General features: G+C 50.7%; 1 protein-coding gene across 2 annotated transcripts in view; it reads right to left on the bottom strand.

Moving 5' to 3' along the window:
* The window catches only part of THEGL (theg spermatid protein like), a 47,955-nt gene that overhangs the window by 5,122 nt on the left and 18,455 nt on the right, over positions 1-24,378 (bottom strand). Inside the window, exons 5-6 of one of the 2 annotated variants that reach the window (XM_054987200.1) lie at positions 16,898-17,035; positions 8,762-8,882 (exon numbers count right to left, since the gene is read on the bottom strand). In XM_054987200.1, the coding sequence (XP_054843175.1) occupies positions 8,762-8,882; positions 16,898-17,035 (259 nt within the window). The remainder of the gene's footprint in view (positions 1-8,761; positions 8,883-16,897; positions 17,036-24,378) is intronic. The other variant, XM_054987201.1, reaches the window with a different exon arrangement.

The raw sequence follows: 24,378 nt of genomic DNA, 5'->3' as shown, positions 1-24,378 counted from the left end.
GCTTTGCTTTGCTTTTCGCTTTGCACATACACCGTAGCTATTGGGGGATGGGAAGTGGGAACCCAGGCTAGGCTGGCAGCTAAGGGGGTGGGCAAGTGTTGGGTCCTGCAATGATCCCTGGGAATTGTAGTTTAAAAAACCATCTGCTCAGTGTGATTCTCAGCTGGGGAGCGAAGGGGGAGTCTCTCTCTCTCTCACACACACATAAACACACAAACACAGAATTTCAAAGATCCTCTGAGAACTTGGAATGGGGGGGGGATGACATAACAAGAGACAGGAAAAAGTTGAGGAGAGAAATCCGCCCTTTCCATTCTTCTCCCGGCAGGGGCTCACAGCTCAGATCCCGCCCGCCCCCCCCCCCCCGATCTCTGAACCGAAGCAAAACCAGCTGACTGGGTTTTTGAAAGGGGATCAGTCTCTCTTTGAGAGAATCTCTTTGAAAGACAATCTCTTCAGTCGAGCGGCTGTTTTTGGCTAGAAAATCCACTTCGCTCAGAGAGGGGGGAGGGGCGTTCGAGATTGCGGGGCCGATCCAGTGCTCTTCACGTGAAGTTTGTCTCTCGTGTTCTGACCCTTAGGATCCAATATAGGCTTGGGGCTTGGCGCAGGACTTCATTCCTGGCAACGAACCTGTAATGGATTGCTGAGCTAGCAGACTATCAGTAAAGCTTTAACTCGTGCATTTCTGGACTCGCGCAGCGAAGTTATTAAGACCTACCTGGCAGAACCTTACCGTTTCCGCATAAGCTGCACAGAAAGGAAGGAATTTTGGCAATCCGCCGGGCAATGTTTTCACAATTTCGCCCACTCGTGGGTGTTGCTTAAAAAAGTATCCCTGTCTGGCTGATTAATCTCTGCCTAAAGTGACAAATCTTACATAACCGTCCAAGAAACAGGATGCTACATTCCTTTAGTTGGACAGGGTGCGAGTGCTTAGGAGCAACAAAAGAAACAGGAAGCAATTATTGTGCAGTGAGTCAAAGAACGGAGCCAGGAGCTTTGGTGAAGCCTGTGTGTTGGAGAGACAGAGAGCGCAGCTTGGTATTATGTCTATGCACGCAGAAGTCAAATTTTCAGCGCAAACATTTTAATTTTATTTGTTATTTATAGTCCACCTTTCTCACAGAGACTCAAGGTGGATTACACAGTTTCAAGGACATTTCAATAAACAATGTAACGGGGTTTGCTAGTTTTATACCAGTTTAATTAACATAATCTGTCTTTGGCCCTAACCCCTCCCCAGTCTCTCTGCTACTGACAGCCGCATCGGCCAACCCTAGTGGGTTCCTGTGTCGAATCTCAGAAGAACACGTGGGTGCAAACGCACCCACACAAGGGGGGGGTGTAACCTCCTCCCACAGGGGTACGCTGGGGGAAGGCCTCCCTCGCGGCCACCCCATCAGTCAGGTGGGTTCGGGTGGTAGTGTCCTGTGAGCGTTCCTGTGAGGAGGCCTCACAGAAAACGTAGTGCACTGCGAGAACACCCCCCAACGGGGGAATTTCAACCTCCACTGCCAGGTGCGCATGCACACACACACCCTCCGCAAGGGCAACTGAACTCTCCTTCCCCCACGGGTGGGGAAGGCCTCCCTCAGGGCCACCCCGTTGTAGATGTGGGTTCTGTTGGTCACGGCTTTCATCTCGAGAGGATGGCCTGTTCCTTCTGCGTTTGGCAGCTCCTCCATCCATCTGTTCCTTTCTGCTCCGTCGGAGAGGTGGGTTCTTCGGACTGTTGATGCGAATCCAGCCAAGGTTGGTTTCTATATCAGCCGGCTTCTCCTTTCAGGCTTCCATGCCTCCCGTCCCTCTCTGTCAGTGAGGTGTGTTCTGCTGGCAGCCGCCACTCAGCCATAGCAGGGGGATGATCTATTGTTTGTCACCACTGCACCTGGTCTTGAGGGCCAGGTTGCAATCGAGCCCATCGTGCGCCCACACCGTTGGTGAGGTGAGTTTCTGTTGTTGAACACTACCGTGCCCTTGGGTGATGATGGCCTTCCCCTTTTGTTCCGTCCTTGCCCAGTGCAATTGCCCCACCGGATTCCTTGATATTACATGACGTCTCGTCTGTCTCTTTGCCCAATTCTGTGCCACTCCCTCTTACCCTCCTATCAGATTTATGTGGGACGACTCACCCTTCCAGCATGGCCTCCGGCAGACGCACTGGTCTTCTTGGCCTCTAAGGTTTATGCTGCTGGAGTCTGCTGGGGAGATATATTCTGGATGCTGTACCAAATCTCTTCCAGATGCAAAGCCTCCCCCCCCCCCGGGGCAATTTTAGCAGCAGTTCCCATGGCTCTGACAGTGGAAGGCTTCCCTCGCATCCCCCATGTCGGTGAGATGGGTCAACACCCAGACCACCACGCTGTCAGATAAATGTTGGAAATGTAAAAAGCATGAAGGATCACTGTACCATATGTGGTGGACTTGTGAAGTAGCTAAGCAATACTGGGGAGATATAATTGAAGCAATTAACGAGATTTTACAAATCCAAATAAATAAGAACCCAGAATTGTTGCTACTGAACTTGGGAATGGAAGGTTTTCCAATGCAGTACAGAACATTGCTATTTTATATGACTACAGCGGCAAGACTTTTGTACGCGCAGAAATGGAAAATACAAGAAATACCAACTATAGAAGATTGGATTTACAAATTGCTGTACATGGCGGAGATGGACAAAATGACAAGAAAACTTAAAGATCTTGATCCAGGACAATTTATTGCTGATTGGGGGAAATTGAAACAATATTTAGAAAAAAAATGGGATGTGAAGGGAGAACTGTGGCAGTTTGAGAATTATTAAAATGTGATGTTGAAAATAGAAGAGATAAGCGACTTTACCATTAAGGGGGAATTTAATTATTACAATCTAAGCTAGTATTATGTTTAAGGAAATTTTATTTAGAATATAAAGTTTAATTAAGAAAGAGTAAAACGGATATATAGTAACTTTAATATAGTACATAGATAAAATAATTTGAATATGCTTAGAGTAAGAGATATCATGATATATGAGTCATAGAAGAATATAAGTGAAGTCAAGTTAAGTAATAAGAAGGGTTAAGGGTTGGAAAGCTGTTGGAAGTCGATTAGGAGGGGGGAGGAAAGGGTGGGGGTTAGAGTAAATTAGATATGATTGGAATGTATGTATCAAATATGAAATATAAACTCACCAATAAAATTAAAAAAAAAAAACACCCAGAAGACCACTCTGCCAGACTCAGTGGCTCACAAAGAACAGGAAAAAAACCCCGCGGAAACAGTAATGTCTTTAAAGTGCACCGTGCCTAATTATTACAACTGTTTGATACCACTATTTAATGTCAGTAACTTCACAATCCTAGAGTCTAAAGTGCACAGTGCAAAATTTTTTTGGTGAGGTGAGTTTGGGTTGATGGGAGGCAGGGACGGTACTGATTTGGAGCACCGGTCCCAGCTGGGTGGGGAAGGCATGTGTTCATTCTGTCACAGGCACCCCGTTGGCACATCATCGGTGAGGTGAGTTTCGGCAGAAGGCCTTTCGTCTACGACGCGTTCCCCACGGGTGGGCCCCACCTCCGGGACTTAGAATAGCCCTCCTTGACTGGGGGGGGGGGAGGCAATCTTCCCCTTCCGCTCTTATGTCTCCATCATGTGTCAGAGGTGATAAGGGGCCCCCACGCAAGGGGACTTAGAATCGCTGGCCCTGAAGGTGGGGAAGGCATTCATCTGTCCCCTTTTCGTCGCAGGCAATGCGTCAGTGAGGTGGCTTTTGGCCGTTGCCAAGCTCCTTGCTGGTGGAAGTCAATCCTTGCGGCCAGCAGCAGACACACTAGTCTTGGCCCTTAGAGTTGGTTCTGCCACAGAGACCTTGGGGACAGATATTGGTGGGGAAGGCATCCATCTGTTCCCTTCTGTCAACGCCGAGGTAGATTTTGCCTGTGGGTGTCTTTTCGCCCCCGTCACGATCCCAGGGGGAGAGGTGCCCCCCCAAGCGAAGGGGGACCTCCTTTCATCCATGTCCATGTCCCGTTCCAAGGAGGGCCGTCCCCCCCCTTCAGGGGAATTCGACTTGCCATCCTCCAACGGTAGGGAAGGCAACCTTCCATTCCCTTCCGCTCCGTCGCAGCCACCATGACGGTGAGGTGGTATTCCTGATTACTGTGGCAAGTCCTCCCAGATTCTGTCCCCACATCAAAAGGCTTTTCATTTCCATACAAAACTAGAGTTCAATGGGGGAAGGCCTCCCTGGCGGCCACCACATCGGTGAGGTGGCTTTTGCCAGTGGACACCATCTAAGTCCACCAGGGACTTAGAATCGCCTTCCACAAAGGTGGGGGAAGGCATCCATCCGTTCCTTTCCTTCCTGGGGGATGGAGACTGGCCCCCCTCCAGGGGACTTGGAACTGCCTCCCTCCAACAATGGGGAAGGCATCTTTTCCATCAAAGGTGCCCCGTTAGCGAGGTGGGTTCTGTCTGTGACACCTGCTCCTACATGGCGGGGGGGGGGCTCCTTTAATCCGCATCCCTTAGGAGACAGATGCACTACTCTTGGCCCCTAAGGATTGTGCTGCCAGAGACCATCGGGGGGGGGGGGGATATATTCTGGATACTGTACTAAATCCCTTCAAGGTGCGAAGGCACCTCCCCTACAGCATTAGTTGCAGCATCTGCCACCACGTTGGTGAGGTGGGATTTGCCGGTGTCCGCTGCTCCTCAGCACGAGGGACAGCTCTTCATCTCCGTCATGTTCCTGGGGGGGAAGCATCCGCCCCCCTCCTCACGAGGGGAGTTTTAACCACTTTAAGCTATGACCTTTGGCACTTCGCCCTCAGAAGAGGGGAGCCCAAGTCTCCTTTCCCCAGGCATGGGGAAGGAAGGAAGGTCAGTGGGTCCCCGACCACCTCCCAGGCCCGTGAGCAGGGGGCAGCCACTGACGAATTCCGCCTCTCGAATGCAGTGGCCACTCCACAGTCACAAGGGGGGGGTGTAGGGGGCCACTCCCCACCTCATAAGCCCATCGCCCTGGGGGAAGGAAGGGCGGGTGGAGGGCCCTGACCGCCTCCTGGGCTCACGAGGAAGGGGTGGCCACTGACAAAACCCACCTCACCCTGGTGGCCACTCACCCCCCCACACACACTACAGGAGCCTGTTGCCCCTGGGGGAAGGAAGGGTGACACGAGACCCAGGCCCACGAGGGGAGGGCAGCCACCGACAAAACCCACCTCACCCTGGTGGCCGCCCCCACGACTGGAGCCCATGGCCCGCGGGGGAAGTAAGGGAGGCAGGCAGCACTTGACCGCTTCCTGGGCACACGAGAAGGCCGTCCAAAGAACCCATCTCCTCCAGGTGGCCACATCCCAGGCCAGCCACTGGTTGTTGCCAGCCACTCCCACCCCAGGAGCCCATTGCCCGCATGCAGCCGGCCGTCAAGGTCACGAGGACCAGTAGGCCTCTTGCAGGATTGAGATGGGGAGGGTGAACGGAACTGTGCTGTGGTTTATCTGGTTGCAATGCACAGCTTGCTCCCCTTCTGGAAAGTTAAGGGCCTCTGGATTCCAGAGACAGCCGCTGCTCCCCCACCAGTGCAGCCTCTGTACCTCCTCACAGAGGTCCGGCTTCCTCCATTGCTGGAGCTCCAATTTTTGTCTGTCCCCCACAAAATCCTCACTTTCATCCTCCTTTCCACATCTGTCCCCTCAAGATGTCTGACCCCCCAAGAGTCCGCCTGTCTTTTAGTCTCCCCATGCCCAGGTCTGCCTCCTCATGATGGTTGTTCTCCCTCCCAGAGTCGGCGCTTCCAGCCTGCCCTCGGCCAGTCTGTTGGGGAGGTTTCTGTTTCCCCCAGGAGACCTCCCGGGATTAATCTCCCCTCATGGATCACCTCTGTCCTTTCTTGTACAGGGATATTCCTGTCTCCCCAAGAACATCCACTCCTTCCCCCCCAAATTCAGCCTCTTCTCATAGATAGTCTCTGTCCTCGTGTCCTTTAAAAGAGTATTCCTCCTGTCTCCCTGAAAACATCTCCTTGACCGTCCCCTCAAAGAGTACTTCTCTCCCTCCCCGCTCCAGCCCCAGAGCAGCTTTTCTGCTCCCAGGATCCGCCCTTCCACTCTGGGGGCTGTCATTCTGTTCTCAGAGGAAGACTCTCCAACTCCATCCCATCTTTTCATTGCAACTTTATGGTGCTGCAAGCCAAGGCAAGTCAACTGGCATTGGGGGTTCCTATTCTATCTACTGGAAGTTTCCTGGGGGCAGCCAATTTGGGGGTCTGTAACTCAGATATCCAAATTGCAATCTTGGGCAAACATGGAGGGTGGCTGGAGGAGAGCCTGCTGAAGACTTGCTGTGAGTTTGGCATCTTTGAGTGTGAAGGGGATGGACCTAGGGTCCAGTGGCGTAGCGTGGGGAGGGTGAGGGGGCAGCCGCCCCAGGCGCAAAATTTTGAGGGGGCACGACATCCACGTCCCCTCTCTGGGAGTGCTCCTGGCCCGCCTCCCCGCCCCTTCACTGCAGCCACCTGCGCCGCCGCCGCCAGCTTAGCGCCCAGTGAGCCAGGCACCCAGTGGCGTGGCAGGTGGCCCACCATCCCCGTTTGTCTCCCTGCCCCTCCCTGCTCCTGCAGTTCAGGCCACTCGCCTCCTGCCCCTTCACCGCAGCTGCCTGCACCACCGCCACCACCAGCTCAGTGCCCAGCGAGCCAGGTGCCCCAGCGGTGTGGCAGGCGGTGAAGCAGGCGGCCCATCTCCCCGCCTGGCCCACTCCCACAGTTTGGGCTGCTTGCCTCCCCCGCCCCTTACCTCTTCACCTGCAGCTGCCTGTGCCGCTGCCATCAGCAGCTCAGTGCCCAGCGATGGCAATGGCAGTTGCGGCGAAGTGGTAAGGGGCAGTAAGGCAAACAGCCTGAACCGCGGGAGCACCCTGGGGGAGGCATAAGTGATGTCATCGCACAGGGCCCGGAGTGCATGGGCAGGGATGCCACCTCCTGCCCTGGGCACATCTAACCCACACTACGCCACTGCTAGGGCCCCCAGAAGTGATGGACCACGGACCGACGAACCGGTCTGTGAACTGGGGGGGGGGTCCGTGAAAAGTTCGTGGTCTGTGGTCCATGAAACATGAGAGACCACCGGCTGACGGTCCACGGTCCGTGCCTGCCTCTACTGCCAAATTCATATAAACAAGTGGGAGGATTTAAAGCACAGGCAGGCAGGAGTTTTCCCAAGTCCCTTCTACCACCCAACAAATCTGTCGTACAATCCACGGCTGGGGGATTGCGATCTGGCAGAGGGAACATGCAGTGGGACTGAGGGAAACTGACAGTGGGAACACGGGCAGGAGACCGTCTAGTGAGGCATCCAGCAAGATGCTCAATCCATTATTTTCATTAATTTCATTTAATTCATTGATACTCCACTTTGATCCCCAAGTACATTGTTCTGCTCTCCAAAAGTTTATCCCCACAACAACTCTGTGCAGACTAAGAGAGATTGACTGGCTCAAGGTCTCCAGCGAGTTTTTGTGGCCTAGCAGGGATTCGAACCTGGGTCTCCCAGGTCCTAGTCTGGCATTCTAAACAACTATAGCCATGGGGAGAGCAGCATGCAGGAGGCGCTCTGCACACGTTCTACTGACGCAGATGTCCATCTCATCTGCACCATGAGTGTCTCCCCCCCCCAAAAAAGCTCTGCTGTCCTAAGGAATTGTGTCTTTTGAAAGCAAACAGAGGTGGCATTGTCTGAGGACACCCACCGTGGTGATGGGCGGTTAAACTACATCTAGAGGTGGTTGCAAAACACGGGTTGCAAAACAGCAGCGGGTTGCAAAACAGTGCAAAAGAAAAAGTAGGAAAAATCAGAACAAATCAAGAACTGGAATAATCGTGGGAAAAGCAGGGAAAACAAACGGCCTGATAGCAAATGGAAAAGATCCTCATCTGAGCAGTCCAGAATAATGAAGCCTCCAGACTAGGGTGTGGAAGTGCCCCCTGGCCATGGCAGCAGCAGCAAGTGCTGTGGGAGAGAGGAGGAACAGCACCCACACCCCTCCCCTCTCATGCCACTGGCTGCAGCCACTGCCCCCCCCCCCGCTGTGTCTGTGCAAAAGAGGAGACGCCCCAGTGATTCCCCGACAGCAAGGAAAGGGGGGGTAAAGCCCTTTAAAGACAGAGAGGAAGGGATGGCATAGACTACCCCCCTCCCTGCCGCACCATTTTGGAAACAGTTCATTCCAGTTCCCTGCTAATGGATATTCCACCCCCACAGATTCCCCTTTAATAGGGAGGCTATCACCTTTCTTCAGTGTAAAAGGGGACAAAATGGGAGCCAGATGTCATTGTGCCCAGCTTGGGCACAATGACTTCTGCATGCTCAGGACTTTCTGCTCTCCATTTGGGGGAAATCACAGTATTACTCAGCCAGTAGTGAGTTCTTGTTTTCACATTATCTAACAACGGGGGGCAGAATGCTAAGGAATCATCTCATTCTATTTTCCTGGCCCTCTTTCTCACAGTATGTAGCCAAAAACAGTAAAAAAAAAAGTTGGTTATTTTTAACTGCTCCTAAATTGCTCTTACGTACCCAGAGGAACGGCGGCCGCCAGACACAACAATACTTATTTCAGGGCTCAGCTATTTTAAAACCATCGAGTGGCTGGATCTGCTTTAGGGCCCCTAAAGCCGTTCCAGAAAGTCGAGAGGAGGATAAGATGCTTCAAGGCTCAGGACAGAAACCCTCGGACAGATTATCAAGATGCGTTCTGGTAAAAAAACCCTTCTTACCTCTTTTGGAAGAGTGAAGGATGAGCAAAGAGATCTTGGCTGTGACAGGTCCAGGATCCGCTGGGAAGCTTTACAGGAAAGTGCCATGGGGCTGACGGACCACAACGGGGAGCTTCGTGGCCTGTCAGGAAACACACGGAGGGGATCACTAGCAAGCATCAGGCCACCTTTTCCCCACGGGGCATGGAGCTTCGGTCCTCTCGCCGGGAGATTCATAGGTGCCAAAGTTGCTATCGACAGTTGTTAGTGACAAAACCGCCAACATATGGCTGCAGAGAGTCCCCTGCGGTCCCCAGACAAAGATTCCTAGCAGGTCCCCCTCCTCGGAACACCCCCCGACTCAACACAACATCACGTTAAACCATAAGAACAAGAGACACCCCGCCGACCACCTGGTCCAGCCTGCCGTCTCAGCGTCCAACAGCTGCCCTGGAAGGACAACAAACAGGGCACAGAGGTCAAGGTCTTCCCATGATGTTGCAGCCTTGCAGTGTCATCAGAGGTTGACTGCCTCTGAACATGGAGGCTCCCCTCAAGTGCTATCTGGATGTGCACCACACTCTCCGCCCCTGCCTCGTCTTGTATACTAATAGGCAAGTTGCCCTGATCTGCAGATACTTGAACCGGGAGACTGGAGCCATGAATAGGGATCCCATTCCCCCAGTGGGGGCAAGGGATCCCCCACTTCCCCCCCTGCCCCCACTCACTTTGCCAGTTGGGGAGGGAGGCATGGGAACGGGGCTCCTTGGTGCACTCCTGGGGTGGCACGACAACGTCACTGTTGTCATCGCTCCGCCTCAGGAGCACTCCAGCGCTTTTGGCCCCAAGCAGACCGAATTGGGCCCTTTTGAGGCCCAAACCAGCCCACTGTGAAGCACTTGTGCATCCCTGCACAGTGATGTCACGGGAAGTGACATCACTGCTCAGCCGCAGGACCAACTGTGCTGTAATGGAGATGAGGAGGAGGAGGCAAGAGCCTGGTCTCCCCCCTCCCCCACCAGGAGGCAGGGTTCCCAGGGGCCCGCTGGTGGTGGGCAAACTCCTGAGGAATTGCCCCCTCATTCACTGATTGCCCAGCAATCAGCAGGGGATGGAAAGCTCCCAGAGGTTGCCCGCCACCAGCAGGCGCCTCAGGAATGCACATGTGCACATGCACTCGCAACAGGCACAGCAGCGTCACTTCTGGAAATTGGCTTCAGACATTGCTTCTTTGGGGGCTGATTTGGGCCCCAAACGGGCCAAATCGGCCCCATGTGCAGCGCGGGAGCACTCGCGGAGCCACGTCACTTCCGGAAGTGACATCATCACATCAGCCCCGTGGACAGCATGAGGCGGACGACATGAGGTGAGTGCCAGGTGTCCCTACTCTCCTGGCGGAAAGGAAGAAGGACCTGGCAACCCTCCCAGGAGGGTAAGAAGATCCGGCAACCCTAGCCGTGAATGGACGAGACGGATCTTCCTGCACACCTGAAAAATGCCTCAGGACTGCAGAAATAGCTGAACTCTGACCCCGTGATTAAAGGAGCCCCTGTAGCTTTAACCAGATGCCTCAGTGGCCGTTGCTCGGCAACCAAGGAGCAGGTCAGTTTTCCAGCCTTGGTCTCTGTCAGGAAAAGGCACGGGGGAGGGGAGGGAGCAGGCCTTTGAGGGGGGGCTCATGGGGGCCAGGCCCAGAAGCACCGCTGGGCGACTTGCATGTGGTCTCCCCCAGGCCCAGCTGCTTGGTACTGCTCAACGGTAGCCCCCCCCCAAACCCAGAGAAGTGTAGTGGTTAGAGTTTCGGGGTAGGATTTGGGAGACGCAGGTTCAAATCCCCACTCTCTGCTGTGGAAACTCACTGGGTGACTTTGATCAGGTCAGACACTCTGAGCCTAACCTACCTCTTCAGGTTGTTGTGAGGATAATATGGAGGCAAAAAGCGTGATATAAGCTGCTCTGAATTCCCACTGTGGAGAAAGGCAGCATATAAGTGAAGTAAATTAATAAATATTGTTTATAAGTTGTTTAATGGGTTTGAAGGAGAGAAGGACATAGGGGAAGGCGAGTATACGGGAGATGCAGTAGGAAAGTAAGAGGAAATAGTGTGGGGAAGGGGATACAGGGGAAAGTGAAGCACCCCACGGCAGGTCCCCCACCATGCAACTGGGCCATAGCGGAGAGGCTTCAAGACGAGGTCCCATAAAGGCAGGTGGGAAGGGGGAAAGAAAGCCGGAAAAGGGGAATGGCCGTGGCCAGCAGGGGAGGGAAAGAGGACATGGGGGGGGGATGAGAGGCCCCCTGCAAATCCTTGCAGGCCCACTGCCTGGTTCTCGTATTTCGTTCAGCTTTTTAGACAGCAACTTCTTTCTCTGCTTCTTCCTTCTCTTCTTTCAGACCAGTGACCAACAGGCTCAGAACAGAGCAATGGCGGGGAAGAAGGGCCCCTGCCTCCTCCAGTGCAGTTTTCTCATGTGAAAACCTCACACACCAGTTCTGCTGCTCCATCTTGAGTATCTGTGCACAGATGCTCCACACGGAGCAGCAAAACTGGCAAAATAATTCCTCCCCCCGTGGCACCATTCCGAGCCTGTTTGGACTCTTCTTCTTCTTCTTTTTAGAAACATTTCCACACAGCTGCTATGTAAGTGCTGGGAGCAGGTTAACAGGAAGGAAGGCAGTGGGAGGGCTTCTGGTGTCCTGGCCTCACTGACAGTCCTTTAGATGGCACTGGATTTCTAGCCACTGTGTGTGACAGAATGTTGGACTGGATGGGCCACTGGCCTGATCCAACATGGCTTTGCTTATGTTCTTATGTTCTTAACACTAGTGCGTGTCCATGCAGAAAAATGACATCTAAGGCGCCCCTGAGAGATCGGTTAGGCTGAGAGGCGGTGGCTGGACCAAAGTTCCTTTCCTCTTGCCCTCAATGTATTATGTACATGTCGTCAAGTTGCAATGAGTTATGGCGACTCCAGCAGGGGGCTTTCAAGGCAATTGAGAAAGAGAAGACGTTGCCTTCCTCTGCAGAGTCTTCCTTGGTGGTCCCCCATCCAAGCACCAACCCTGCTTAGCTTCCGAGATCCTATGAGTTTGGGGTACACCATGCTGCCTTCTGTCCCTTACTTTCAAAGGAGCCATTTTTACAGATTATAGTTGCACACCAACAGTTCCTTGCCGACCCCGCCCCCCCTCAGGTCCTTAGGAAACTGGGACTCCTAGAGCTTTGCATGCCCAGCCCCATCTTCTCAGCAGCTCTGTACCAGTCTCGTGGGCGAGATGTTGGAAAGGATGGAAGAATTTCCTGGGATCTGTTTTCCAGCCTGCGTCTGGGTTCACAGTGCGTGGGGGGTGGGGTGGGGGGTAGTCTTTCAACCTTTTCCCTTACACCAGTTTCCCAACCTGGACCCCATTCATCTTATTTAGTAGCTATTATTTGCTCTTCGTAGGAAAACGTACAGATGCCGTCAACACCGAAAAGAACTGCAACGAACCTCTCAGTGCTGGTGTTATCCAGCCACCTGCAGATCTTGTGGATCAGCATTTCCCCGCTTCCCATTCCCACTGTAGTCTACTAAGCACCCTGCCCCCCCCCATTTTGTTCCTGGGACAAAGGCTCTCAAGGCATGAAAGGTGTAATGGGCAGAAACGACCTCCTCCCTCTTCGAAGACGTTGCCGTTAAGTCTTTGGAACAGCACGACTGGACACAGCAACTAATGTTCCGCTTGATCCTTATTTATCTTTCTTGATTGATCCTCCTGCTCCTATGCCCAGAGCTTAGGGAACTGATAGATAGATAGATAGATAGATAGATAGATAGATAGATAGATAGATAGATAGATAGATAGATAGATAGATAGATAGATAGATAGATAGATAGATAGATAGATAGATAGATAGATAGATAGATAGATAGATAGATAGATAGGTCTGAAATTATCTCCTCATCTGCTTGTGAGAATAAAAGCTTTCGCCCAAGAGGTTTGGCACGTCTTCATGCAAAGGTAGCAGAGCGTCTTTTGTGTTATTGCTACTTCTTTCCCTGCCAATAGTTCCGTTGCTGCTGCTGCTCCTCAGGCTCAAGTTTTGCTGCCACTGGGAAAGGGGGGGGGCAGGCAACAGGACCGCGGCCAGCAAAGCCGGGGAAAGAAGTCTCGGCCAAGCCACTGCACGTCATTAACAGGCGAGCATTTTTACAGATTATAGCAGCAATTCTGTAATTCTGCTATAAGAAGAGAGCATCTGGGAGTTTTGGCCAAAAACAGACTACGCAAAAAGGATCGTGCTGCAAATACTATTACCACATGTTGCGTCCAGCCAAGTGGCAACTGTTTTAAGATTTAGTACAGACTGATAACTTTATCGTTGATGGACGCTGATGACTGGGAGCACCCGTAACTCCCCGAGGGGCTGTGGGCTGGAAGGCAGCATTCCGCACGTGCAAAATCTGGCAGCCCGAATGTTGCTGGAGAAGATGCTCAGGCTGGGTAGCTGGCTGGAATCGGGGGCCTTCTTTTGGGAGGTTCTGCTGCTTACCTGTTCTTTCTTGCTCCCCTTGTATATTTGGTCAGTAAAGAAATGGTTCAAAAAGACACTGCCATTTGCTGTTAAGCTGAATTGGTAATCGGTTGCCTCTCAAATGTCCTACTCTTTGGGGAATGAGGAGGTGCAAAACAGAGAATCAGATGCATTGACAGGAAAGAAAACACGAGAGTTGAAGGAAACTGTGTGAAACAAAATTAGCAATATATGAAGAGCCAATACCCATCATTCTGTCTCTTTGTAGCGTGAGCAAGAAACAAGAGTCAAGACGGGTTTCTGCAAATGGGTGAGCCACGGTGGTGTCTTGATAAGGAGTGTCAGAGCCAAAGTATATATTGTCACTGTATCCCCCCTCTGGCTCTCCCAACCAGACACCCCTGGGAGATCCGTGCCCAGAACCCCATTCCACGGTGAGGACCTGATTCAGATTGGGACCGTCCCACACAGGGGACCTGAAATGGCCCTGCGGACCCAGTTTGCTCCACTGGGAACACTGATGTATATCCCCAAAGGACACATTTAGTTTTGCCAACAGGGCAAATACTGGCGCCCTGATGCCCTTTCAGATCAGGAAGCTGGGGGCGGGCTTATGCCCCCTCTCTCCACCCACTGCAGTCCTACTCTGAATCGTGGCCCTGTGCCTGGGAATGGGGTTTCGAGCACAGGACTCTCAGCACACATCTGCTCGACATGACCAGAGCGGACACAGGGAGAGAGTGCGGCTGAGGAGACTGAGGCGCCAATCCGGGCTCTGCTCGCTGAGCGACGGTGAGCCGGCCACTCTCCCCCAGCAGGACCCGCCGCTCAGGGTAATTATGAGGGTAACATGGGAGGTGGTGACCAGATGCCCCCTCAACAGCCTCTTGGAGGAAGGGCACACTGAGAAACTGGCTAAAAAAAAGGAAGGGCTGGGCAGTGAACAGCAAGATTAATTCTCAGCAGAAGACCTAGATGAACAGCCGTTCCAGGTAAGTGAAACTCTGTTTTCGTCGATGGTCTTCAGTGCAGTCCCACACTGGGAGAATTGCAAGCTACTCACCAAGGAGGTGGGGTGATGCTCTCAAGCGAAGAGTTGAGCGTGCTTTGAAGTTAAATGGGCAAGGGGCCTGAGCTGTTTGGTAACTGAGTCTGATCATAGATACCACCCATCTAGAAATAGTTTGTGATGCTGCTGCTTTGCCCTTGTTTTGCCCCGTGTAGCACACACAAAAATGCCTGATTCTCATGAAATGTTTTTGTTCTAGCTATGGAAATAAAACTGCCCTCTTTACATCCAACATATGGAGTGTTTGTTCTCTCTTGGACGTAGCATTGGGGAAAAACACTGGTAAGGATAAACATTGTGAGACGTGAAGTTTGGAGACCACTTTAGGTAGGAACTGAAGGCAAGTGCGCAGCACTACCTTGTCTGGGAAGACCTACAGAAAGGGTGGGTCCACTCTCAGGGCTTGTAGTTCGCTAACCCTTCTGGTTGAAGTGATTGCTAGTAAAAACGGCTACCATAGCCGACAGTAGTGCCAAATGACATGTCGCTAGTGACTCGAAAGGTTTAAGCATCAGGCTAGATAGCAAAAGCGATGATAACCACTATTTGAGTTCTTGGGGGGTATAAATTATATAACCCCATCAGGAAAAGTTTAGAAAGAAAATGGGGGGAAATGGTTTTGCCATCTACATAAGCAGGGAATGCAGATATAGCTGCTAGATGAACTTTGATGGATGAGAAGGCTAGTCCCGAAGCGTGCAGTGACACTAGATAATCATAGATACTACTCAATGGGCAAGTATCGGGAGTTATTCTCTTAGAATCAGCCCATAGAACAAACCCACTCCGTTTTAGTGCATATGAGTTCCTAGCAGAGGGTTTGCGAGTGTTTAAGATGTTCTGGACTGCCAACTTCCTGACTTCTGGGGAGGGCTCACAGCTCCACTAGACTCTAACATCTCCGTAAGCAATTGTGTGGAGGTTTTACATTTGAGGAACCATCCCTTCACGTTTCAAAGAGCAGGAGGCCTGGCCCTGAAGCAGATGGACTGTTTAAGTGTTTAGGTATTTTTCTTGTGGGAGGTAAAACTTATGCCGACGTTTGACCTGCTTGAGTTGAAAATGGAAGAGGGGCGTTTGTCATGAAAATGGGCATTTCCGCCAGTACAGGTTGTGCCATCCGTGGTTAAGGGACACTCAAACGCTAAAGATGCCATACTTCTAGAGCAATCCTAAACAGAGCCATGCCCTTCTCAATACAGTGGGCTTAGAGGAGGGTGACTCCATTTAGGGCTGCACCGTTCTTCTACTAAAGAAATTGTTTTTTTGAGGGGGGGGGCTGAGAATACCAGACAGCTGATGCAAGACCCCTGCCCCTTAGCCCTTGCCCTGCCCTTCCTTGCAGGTAAGCTTTTAAAGCCGGAGCTGGCCTAGAGGCTCTGGCCAGAGGGCTTGTGGCCTTTTGCTTGTGGCCTTTGGCTCATGATCTGCTGACAGACAGCGCCGCCCTTCCTCCTCTTTGCCTTTGTACTTTCACATTGTAACCCACTTTGGGGGTCCCCATTGGGAAGAAAAGTGGCAAATAAATTCTTAAGTAAATAAACAGATGAAAAGGGGAAAGAAAACACCTCTGCTAATTCATCATCACTGGTGAGCTCTGGTTGTGCAAACAGAACCAGAATATGCTACCTGCTTCCAGCGTCTCCTCCATTTGTTTTGTTATATCCTTTTCATTTCTTGGCGATCTAGAGGGAACGTGCACGTGGGCTGATCATTTTTGGTCCACTAGCAAGACCGCCAGGCCTCTCGCTGGGGTGGGGGGTCTCCTGCCAGCAACCTGCATTGCCCACCCCCACTCAAAGCGGCAGTGGGAGGCAGTGATGTCCCCCGGAAGTGACATCTTGGCACACGTGAAGCACTCACGTCCCTCCCCGCCAAGCTCCCGCCAGTTGCCAGGCATGGTGTGGGCAACCCTCTCAGCGAGGGAGCCCAGAGCCCCGCCCCACCCACCCACCCACCCATCAGTGGTGACTAATCGGAGGCTGAATCAGGCAAGTGCAACAGCACCGACACCTGCTCCCCTGTGGTATAGCTCCCATGAAACACTTCCTGCCAATGTGAACGCTGCCCGGCTAGGAAGGAGAGCCAGTGTGGGGTAGTGGTCAGCGTCAGACAAGGATCCAAGTTCACACCCTCGCTCTGCCAGGGCAGCTTGCTGGGTGACCTTGGGCCACGCACGTACTGTTAGCCTAACCTACCTCATTGTGTTATTGTAAGGATAAAATGGAGAAAAGGAAAATGATGTAAGCTGCTGGGTATAAATGAAGGAAATAAAATAACAATAAATACATCTAATGGAGGAAGGAGCACATCACGGTCCTGTCCTGCGTGGCTTCTTCTTAAACGCGTTATTGGAGTATTGGGGCCCCCCCACAATAAAGAAGATTCACTTCGGCAGGGAAAAGTGGCAGGTTCCAGGTGTGGAGATTTTGAGCGTTACAGATTCTGAGCGCACGGCCTTTTTGTTATTAACCATCCTGCCCTGAAGAAACGATGCCTTCTGAATCCTGGGGTGAAAATCTATCTCAATGAAGACAGCTTGCCCTGTGGGTGGGGGTGGGGGGGGTCTCACCTCTGTTTCAGGTAGACTGGTGAGTATCGCCTAGGTTCTGATAGGTGCAATAACCGCTCCGATGGCATGAGATCATACAGGTCTGGTGGGCGTTCCCAGATCTCAGACTCCCGGCCACAGCTGAACACGTAGAGGGGCCTGGGGAGAAACCACCGAGATATCAACGGAGACAAAACAGAGACGGAGAGTCAGTGTGAACAGCAACTCCAAAACGCCGTCTTATTTGTGATTTCGTGATGATGAATGTAAGCGACAATACAGTTGAAGGCGGGTGAATTCTCCAGGAGGTGAGGTAGCCTCGTCTTCTCCCTGACTGGCCAGTTTTCTAGCGGCAGGGCTTTTCTTTTTCAATGGAGAAGCATTCAGGCACGTGTATCCTAACCATCTAATCTAGACACAGCTAGCTCATCTACTGTTTGTGAGAATGAGGCCTCAATCTCAAATTACTTTGTGTGTTTGATTCAAGGCATGTACAATATTCTCCTTGGTAATACATTTTTGAACCGCTTTCCCAGCCTTATCAGGCTGAATTCTGACTGAGGTAAGAAATCTGTATTTGGGCCATATCAGTTCAGGCTCACATGCATCAGATTTCCTCCATGTCCATCTTTAAAAATGAGATGTCCAGGACAATACTAGGCTAAAATCTTCTCCTTGACATCTGGTTCCTTGTTTGGGATTTATAACACTGAGCAACATCCAGCTAGGACAGCCTACCTCTGAAATAGTACAGCCCAGACACAGTGTTACCACCTTAATCTCTTGTAATGTGAAGGTTCAATCCACACATTACAAAATTCTTATCTCCCCCACGTGTCCTCTTGGTCGACGTGTTCTGGGAGCTCCATGCTTGGAACCAGGTACCCGAGGGCCCAATTCAGACAGGGATCACAGTGTGTGAGGAGAGAGGGTTTAAGTCACCACCACCCCTTTTCCCAACCTGAAACACCTTGTGCAGCTGGTATTTTCCTCACTGGGGAAACGTATGTGTACATCTCAGTACATATTATTTTCCCCAAAGGGGCAAATAGCATCTATCAAGGGTCATTTCAGGTTGGGGAAATGGTGCATGGCCAGGCTTAAGCCCTCCCCCCCCCCCCCGTGCCCTGCAGGACAGATCCAAACTGGGCCCTGAATGCACCTGGGGATTAAGTCCCATGCATGGAACTCCCCGAGCACACCTGGTTGACATGAAGATGTTGTAGCCTGTGAATGGGCCTTCACGGTTATTATCCCTGCCGTGGGTGATAAAATTCAAATTCTCTTTGCTTTTTGCATTGAACATTTCCCAACATGGAACTCCCACAGCAAGTCTGACTGACAGTAACTGCGGTGGACCTGTGGGGGACACAAGGACATTGTCATGTGTGGATTGACCCTCAGGCTAGAAGACTGGCCATTGCCAATGACATATTATTCGTTTCTTTGGTACCAAAATATAAATTCTGTTTTCTGATTTACACCGAACATTTGGAATTATAACTATCCAGATTCTTTCTGCAGCACAGTTAGAGCTTAAGTGATCCGCCCTCCCCTTTAAGGTGGCCAGCCCTCACAAATTGCCTGGAGTTCTCCCAGAATTGCAGCTGATCTTGAGACGACAAAGATTAGTTCACCTGGAGAAAATGGCAGCTTCGAAAGGCAGCCTCTGTGGAATTATACCCCCTCCCCAACCCCACACACCTCACCCCTGCTCCCATTGCTTCCAACAGCACTGCAGTCGCCTCTCTTTTTGAAGAAGACCCGGTCTCGTGGGGGTCCACTCAAGTATACCTTTGGGTTTTCTTTTCTCCCTGCAGTGAACAGAGCCTAAGGGCCAAGTTAGACATTACTTTTTTGGCCAGTCGAGTCCAGGTTCCCCCAATCTGCATTGCTTTTCTCATAGCCAGACAGCAGCTGTAAGAATCTAATTATTAAAGTGCTGCAGGGCCCCAATTCAGATTAGGACTGCAGCTGTGGGAGGGGGCTTCCAGCCTCCCCCTTGCAACATTTTTTCAAGCTGAAATGGCCTGGAGAGTATTATTTGCTCCATTTTGGAGTCTACATGCAGCTCCAAAATGCTGTAAGTAATGTCCTGCTAGGCCATTTTAGGTCAGGAAAAAGGTATGGGGAGCAGGCTGAATTCTCTCCCCCCCGTCACATTCCCAATCTGAACTGGATCCCTGCAGCACTGAAAAAAATCTGCACAAATGATTCCTGGCTGCTAGGAAAGCGAGTGGAACTGGGGGAACCCAAACCTGCCTTGTTCAAAAAAGCAGCCTACAGTTTGAACAGGGTGCCTTCCATTTCCCGGTTTCAGTCTTAGAGGGAAACAGCACATTCCCAGATCCTTAGTCTAGACTCCCCAAACTGAGAACAAACCCAAATTCTACCACAGGCATAACCACAGCTGAGTTTTTGCCGCACTAAAAACCCAAAATATTTCATCAAGGCAATCCAAAACTGAAGCCAAGCAAAAAGAGTCCAGTTTCTTCTTGCCCTCCATGAATCTGACGAAGAGAACTGTGATTCTCGAAAGCTTATGCTACAATAAAGTTGGTCAGTCTTAAAGGTGCTACTGGACTCTTTTTGATTTTGCTACTACAGACTAACACGGCTAGCTCCTCTGCATCTGAAGCCAAGCATAATCTCTCTAATTTGCATAATTTATTTTGTTTGACCCTCTCTTGCACAATATATTCTGGGCTTGCTAGCTCTGGGAAAGGACATCTCCCCCCCCCCCACACACACCTGCCCCCATACCCTGCCAGTATGGTGCTGCTATCAAGCTAGCAGAAGGCCTGCTTAAGTAAGCACGGCATAACTTCATTCATAATGAACAAAGGCGGTGGCACACAGTCCTTCATAGCAATTTTCCCCGGACAGTTTACCCTAAGCACGAAATAAAACCTGGTCTGGAATATCTCCACAAATTCTTGCCCCCTGGAACGATAATAAAACATGAACTGGACTTCTAAAAATTACTCTGCTCTTCACTCCTCAGCCCGCTTGCTTTGCTCTGAGTTCGAGTGTCAAGAGAACATCAGTTGGGGAGAAAAGGTTTCAATAAGGAAATGCAGACGGGAAGCCTCAGCTCCTTTTTAGTGCTCTGGTCCTGCCGCAGGATAAACTGGCCTCAGGAAGATAATGTTTCCTTGGGTTGCCAACATCCAGGTGAGCCCTGGAGAAATTCTGGAATTTCAACTGACCTCCAGACTATAGAGATTAGTTCCCTTCGATAAAAACGGGCTGCTCTGGAGGGTGGACTCTATGGCACTGCAGCCCACTAAGGTCCCTCCTCTTCCCAAACTGCACCCTCTCCAGTCTCCACCCCCAAATCTCAGGAATTTCCCAATATATCCCGGATTTGTTCACAGCAAAGTCCTCCTATGCCATTCCCTCAGCTGCAGAGGGCGTATTTTATCTTGCAGACGTATGCTTTGCTTCACATTAGCCAGGAAAAATGGTACTGCACCAGCAAAGGATTTATTCTTCTTTTATAGTTAAAGAGCGCCAGAGCTCTCACCTGCTATGCTCTATGGTTATTGTATTTTTCTATTAAGGAAACCAGATGGCCATGTCTGAACTGTTGGCAGTTACTGAATTATTAATGTAACATTTTTCAATTACGCAGAGAGAGGACTTAACAGTGTTTGGAATGATGAGGAACTTCCACAATGGACTGCATGAAAAAAGCAGACAGGAGCACAAAGGATAGACCTGAAGGCAGGCCCATCAAGATGCTGGCCTAGTTGTTATTACCCCTGGCAATGCTACTGCAAAACTTACAGATAAAATCTCCTCCTGGAAGACTTAAGAATGAGGCTTCACAGCTGACACTTACAGGGCATGCACTGCTTTTTGCAGACTGATGTGTGGAGCTAGACTATCAGGAAAGATGAAGAAAGGACATTAGGGAACAGGTACGGCCCGTGTTCCTGCGCGTTCCCCCTCAGAATGAGCCCTGGTTCTAACGCTGTTCATTTGTGGCCTATTTCGAGTTGGCCTTCTCACTAAACTTGGCTCCAGATGCTACAAAATAGCGTTTGAGAGTTAAGGAGGTGCTTCAGTCTGAGGCTGGAGCCTGATCTTGGTCAGCCGGTGAAAACTGAATAGGATTTCAGATCTGCAGGGGGCCTGCAACTCCTGTGGTCTTCCCGGAATAACTCCCCTGGGGGAAACAAACCTTTGTCCACGTAAGGGGCAGGTGAAGGTCACGCCCCTGTTCCCTTTTTGCATGCAGAGGTTTCCAGTAACCCCCGTTCCAATCCTCCAATATTTTTCTTAGCCTGAGCAAGTTCTGATGAATTTTGAGGTGCATATTTTCATCACAACTATATATGCATTTCACATACAGAACTGTCCCTTTTTGACACCTAGTTTGTTCAATATCTAGGCGTTACGATGTACTGAACATTTTAAAATGTTTGTCCTTATTTGATTTACATATTTTGTAATGCATCTTTATTGACAAACGTCCCTTTCTGTAGTCTACTGTTAGTAAGATGTTTTCTGTGAGGATTGTAATATGATTTCCTAAGCACATGTGTGTCTTGTCCTGTTCAACAAAACTGAGTAACTTTGGCCTGTCTGGATGAAAGTGTGCACAAGCAGGCAACGGGTGCCTCGTTGTTGTTGTGTTGTGATAATGTCATTGTGGTCCCAAGCCTTGTTCAAGAGGAGGTCCCACTGATTCTGTTACTATTCTGTTATTAATTTACCACCATTAAGGAGACACATGATGAAGGCTGGGAGACACATGTCTGCTTATGTGTTATACTGGCACACTCAAAATTGTCAACAGATTCTCACCTAAGGAAAACAAGTGCATGCGCTTGCACAAAAGCCTCCAAATATTAAATAGATGCACGTGTATAAAATATACAGAAAAGCCCACTGATTTTGTGGATTGAATACATATAAAATATATATTATAATGTATATATCTGGCACAGTGATGGGGTGCATGTATAATTTATTCCATCCTGTGCCTAATCCCAGTAGGGTGAAACAGCCAACTGGATGCAAAGTTGAAATTGTTAAGCAACTTGGATCTATCGCTAGTGTCTCTGTGAAAGAATTATTCTGTTAACCAACATAGTTCAAGCAATGAAAAAAAAACCAGTGTATACATGACATTGTGAAAGTTGTCCAAGAATTGTTTATAGGGAGATGCTATTAAAATTTAAATGTTACGCTTCAGCATCATTAAATTGGTGCCATACCATGCCCTGACAATGCAAGTTAATTTGCATTTGTCTCCTACTCCTCCCCAAAGCAGCTTATGATGTCACTCTCCTGCCTCCCTTTCATCCTCAAAACAACAACCTGAGTGGCAGGCGGGAGAGCGTGACTAGCCCAAGATCACTCAGTGAGCTGCCATGGTAGAGTGAGGATCCGAACCCGGGTCTCCCAATCCTGTTACAACATTACACTCCGCTACAGGATTACTACGGCTATGAAAGCGTAGCTGGACTCTGAGTAGAAAAATCAACTAAAATAATTCAAAGGCTGGGCCAAATGTTACCGTGCCTGGCCTGCAGCAGTTAAACGACAGGGCACCAAACAATCAGCAGGTTGTAAGACAGTGAAACACTTGCTGGGCAGTATCCTGCTTCAGTGGGTCCAGCACCCCCAACGCAGGCATCGTGTCCATGAGCATCATCAGCCTCTCCCCAGGGAAAGCTCCTCTGGCAAGCCACGCATTGCCCTCAGGGAGCAGCTCCAGAGAAGCCCCGCGTCGCACGTGAGAGCCCCGTGACCCTCAAGGAACAGATTCGGAACACAAATTTGGCATGCGATAAGCAGCTGTGTTGGGGAGCAGCTCAGTAGCCTCTTTCGCTTTTGTCCTCCCTCCTTTTCACAGCGCCACCAATCCCACATTAATCCCACATTTCACGAAAGAGAAAGGGGCGCAGGCAGGCCCAGGGGTTTTGCAAGCACAGGAGAACAAATTCGTGGGACCGGGAGCTCTTGGGCTCCCTCTGGAGGCATGTGAGGAAATGGTCTCTGGAAATTTGCATGGTACGCAAAATTATAGTATATGGAGGAAAGTGAAAACTGGCAGTGGTATACCACCTGACCTTTGTAACAATACATGCAGCAGATTCCCTGAATTCTCAGCTTTTATTTTTTTAAAAATAAGTCTCTAGCCCATTCCATTGCAAAGCTATGTCTTTTTCCTTATATCTTTGCAAAAGAAAGGGCTAGAGACTTTTTTAAAAAAATGAAAGCTGCGAATTCAGAGATTCTGTTGCATGTATTGTTACAATGGTAGGTTGATATAATGCTGTGAAAATGATGATTTTTCAAAAAAAGAAATCGCAGAAGCCCTGGGGCAGGGTGGGGTGGCCACTTCTGGCACCAGAAAAAGCACCATAGTTTGAAGAGTACGTAGCCAGCGCTTCTCCAGGCTCTGTCCCAGCTGAGGTTGGTTCCCCCCCCCCCGCCCGTTGCTGGCTTCTGCCTCCTGGCTCCGGTTCAGCACAGGCAGGGCTCTCCAGTTTGGGCCATGGGTGGGGGGGCAGGTATGGGGGCAGAGCTAGCCCCCTTCTAGGCATCCCCATGCAAAGTCTTCCCATGTATTCATTTTCAACGTTTTTAAAAAACTGAGCCCTTAAATCGATATAATGTGATAATCTTACGGGAGCATGCTGTGACTCCACCCAGGATGCCACCAATGACAACAGCGCCCTCACTGGGAAAACCAGATCAGTTAAGGCAAGTGTGGAACAAAATAAACCGACTCCACAACTGTAAAAATGCAAAGGGAGGACAGATGTGAGGAAGAAAAGAGACTTGCGCTTACTTGTAACTGTTGTTCATTGATGTCTTCTATGCTGGCACATATGGGACTGCGTGTGCACAGACCTGCCGAACGGTGAGGTTTCTACAGCTTTAAAGTCCACATGGGGACGCTCATCTCCCCAGAATGCATGCGCGGGCGTTTCCTGCAAAAACGGCTTGTGCCTCTGGGAGACGGCACCCCTTTCCCTCAGTTTCTCCCGAGTCGCTGATGTCTCCAGATAGGAATGGAAGAGCATCAGTGGGGCAGGAGGGAGGGTCTGTGTGCCTGCACAGAAAATGTCAACGAACATTACGGATAAGTGCATCTCTGTTTTCACTGGCGGGGGGACAGGGCCCTGGCACTTACCTTGAGGGAGAGGGGGTGCACGTGCGTGGAGCGCATGCGCGCCCCCACAGGCGCGATGACGTCACTTCGGGGTGATGTCATCGCGTGGCCGGGCGCTGCAGAATGTGCCCAAAATGGGCCGTTCTGCCGTGGATTGGGCCCGGTTTTGAGGTGCTGCAGAGCGTAGGAGTGTCCCTGCGCTCCACAGTGCCTCAAAACAGGCACGATCCGCAGCAGAACATGCCCGTTTTGGGCGCTGCAAAGCGAGCGCTCCTGCGCTCCGCAGCTTCTGAAAACGGGCCCAATTTGCTGCAGATCGGGCCCGTTTTGAGTGCTGCGGAGCGCAGGAGCGCTCCTGTGCTCCGCAGCA

This window comes from Eublepharis macularius, chromosome 8 (assembly GCF_028583425.1).
Source record: "Eublepharis macularius isolate TG4126 chromosome 8, MPM_Emac_v1.0, whole genome shotgun sequence".
Classification (NCBI taxonomy): Eukaryota; Metazoa; Chordata; class Lepidosauria; order Squamata; family Eublepharidae; genus Eublepharis; species Eublepharis macularius.
Note: the sequence above shows the minus strand (reverse complement) of the source record. Positions and strands in the feature narration are given on the sequence as shown.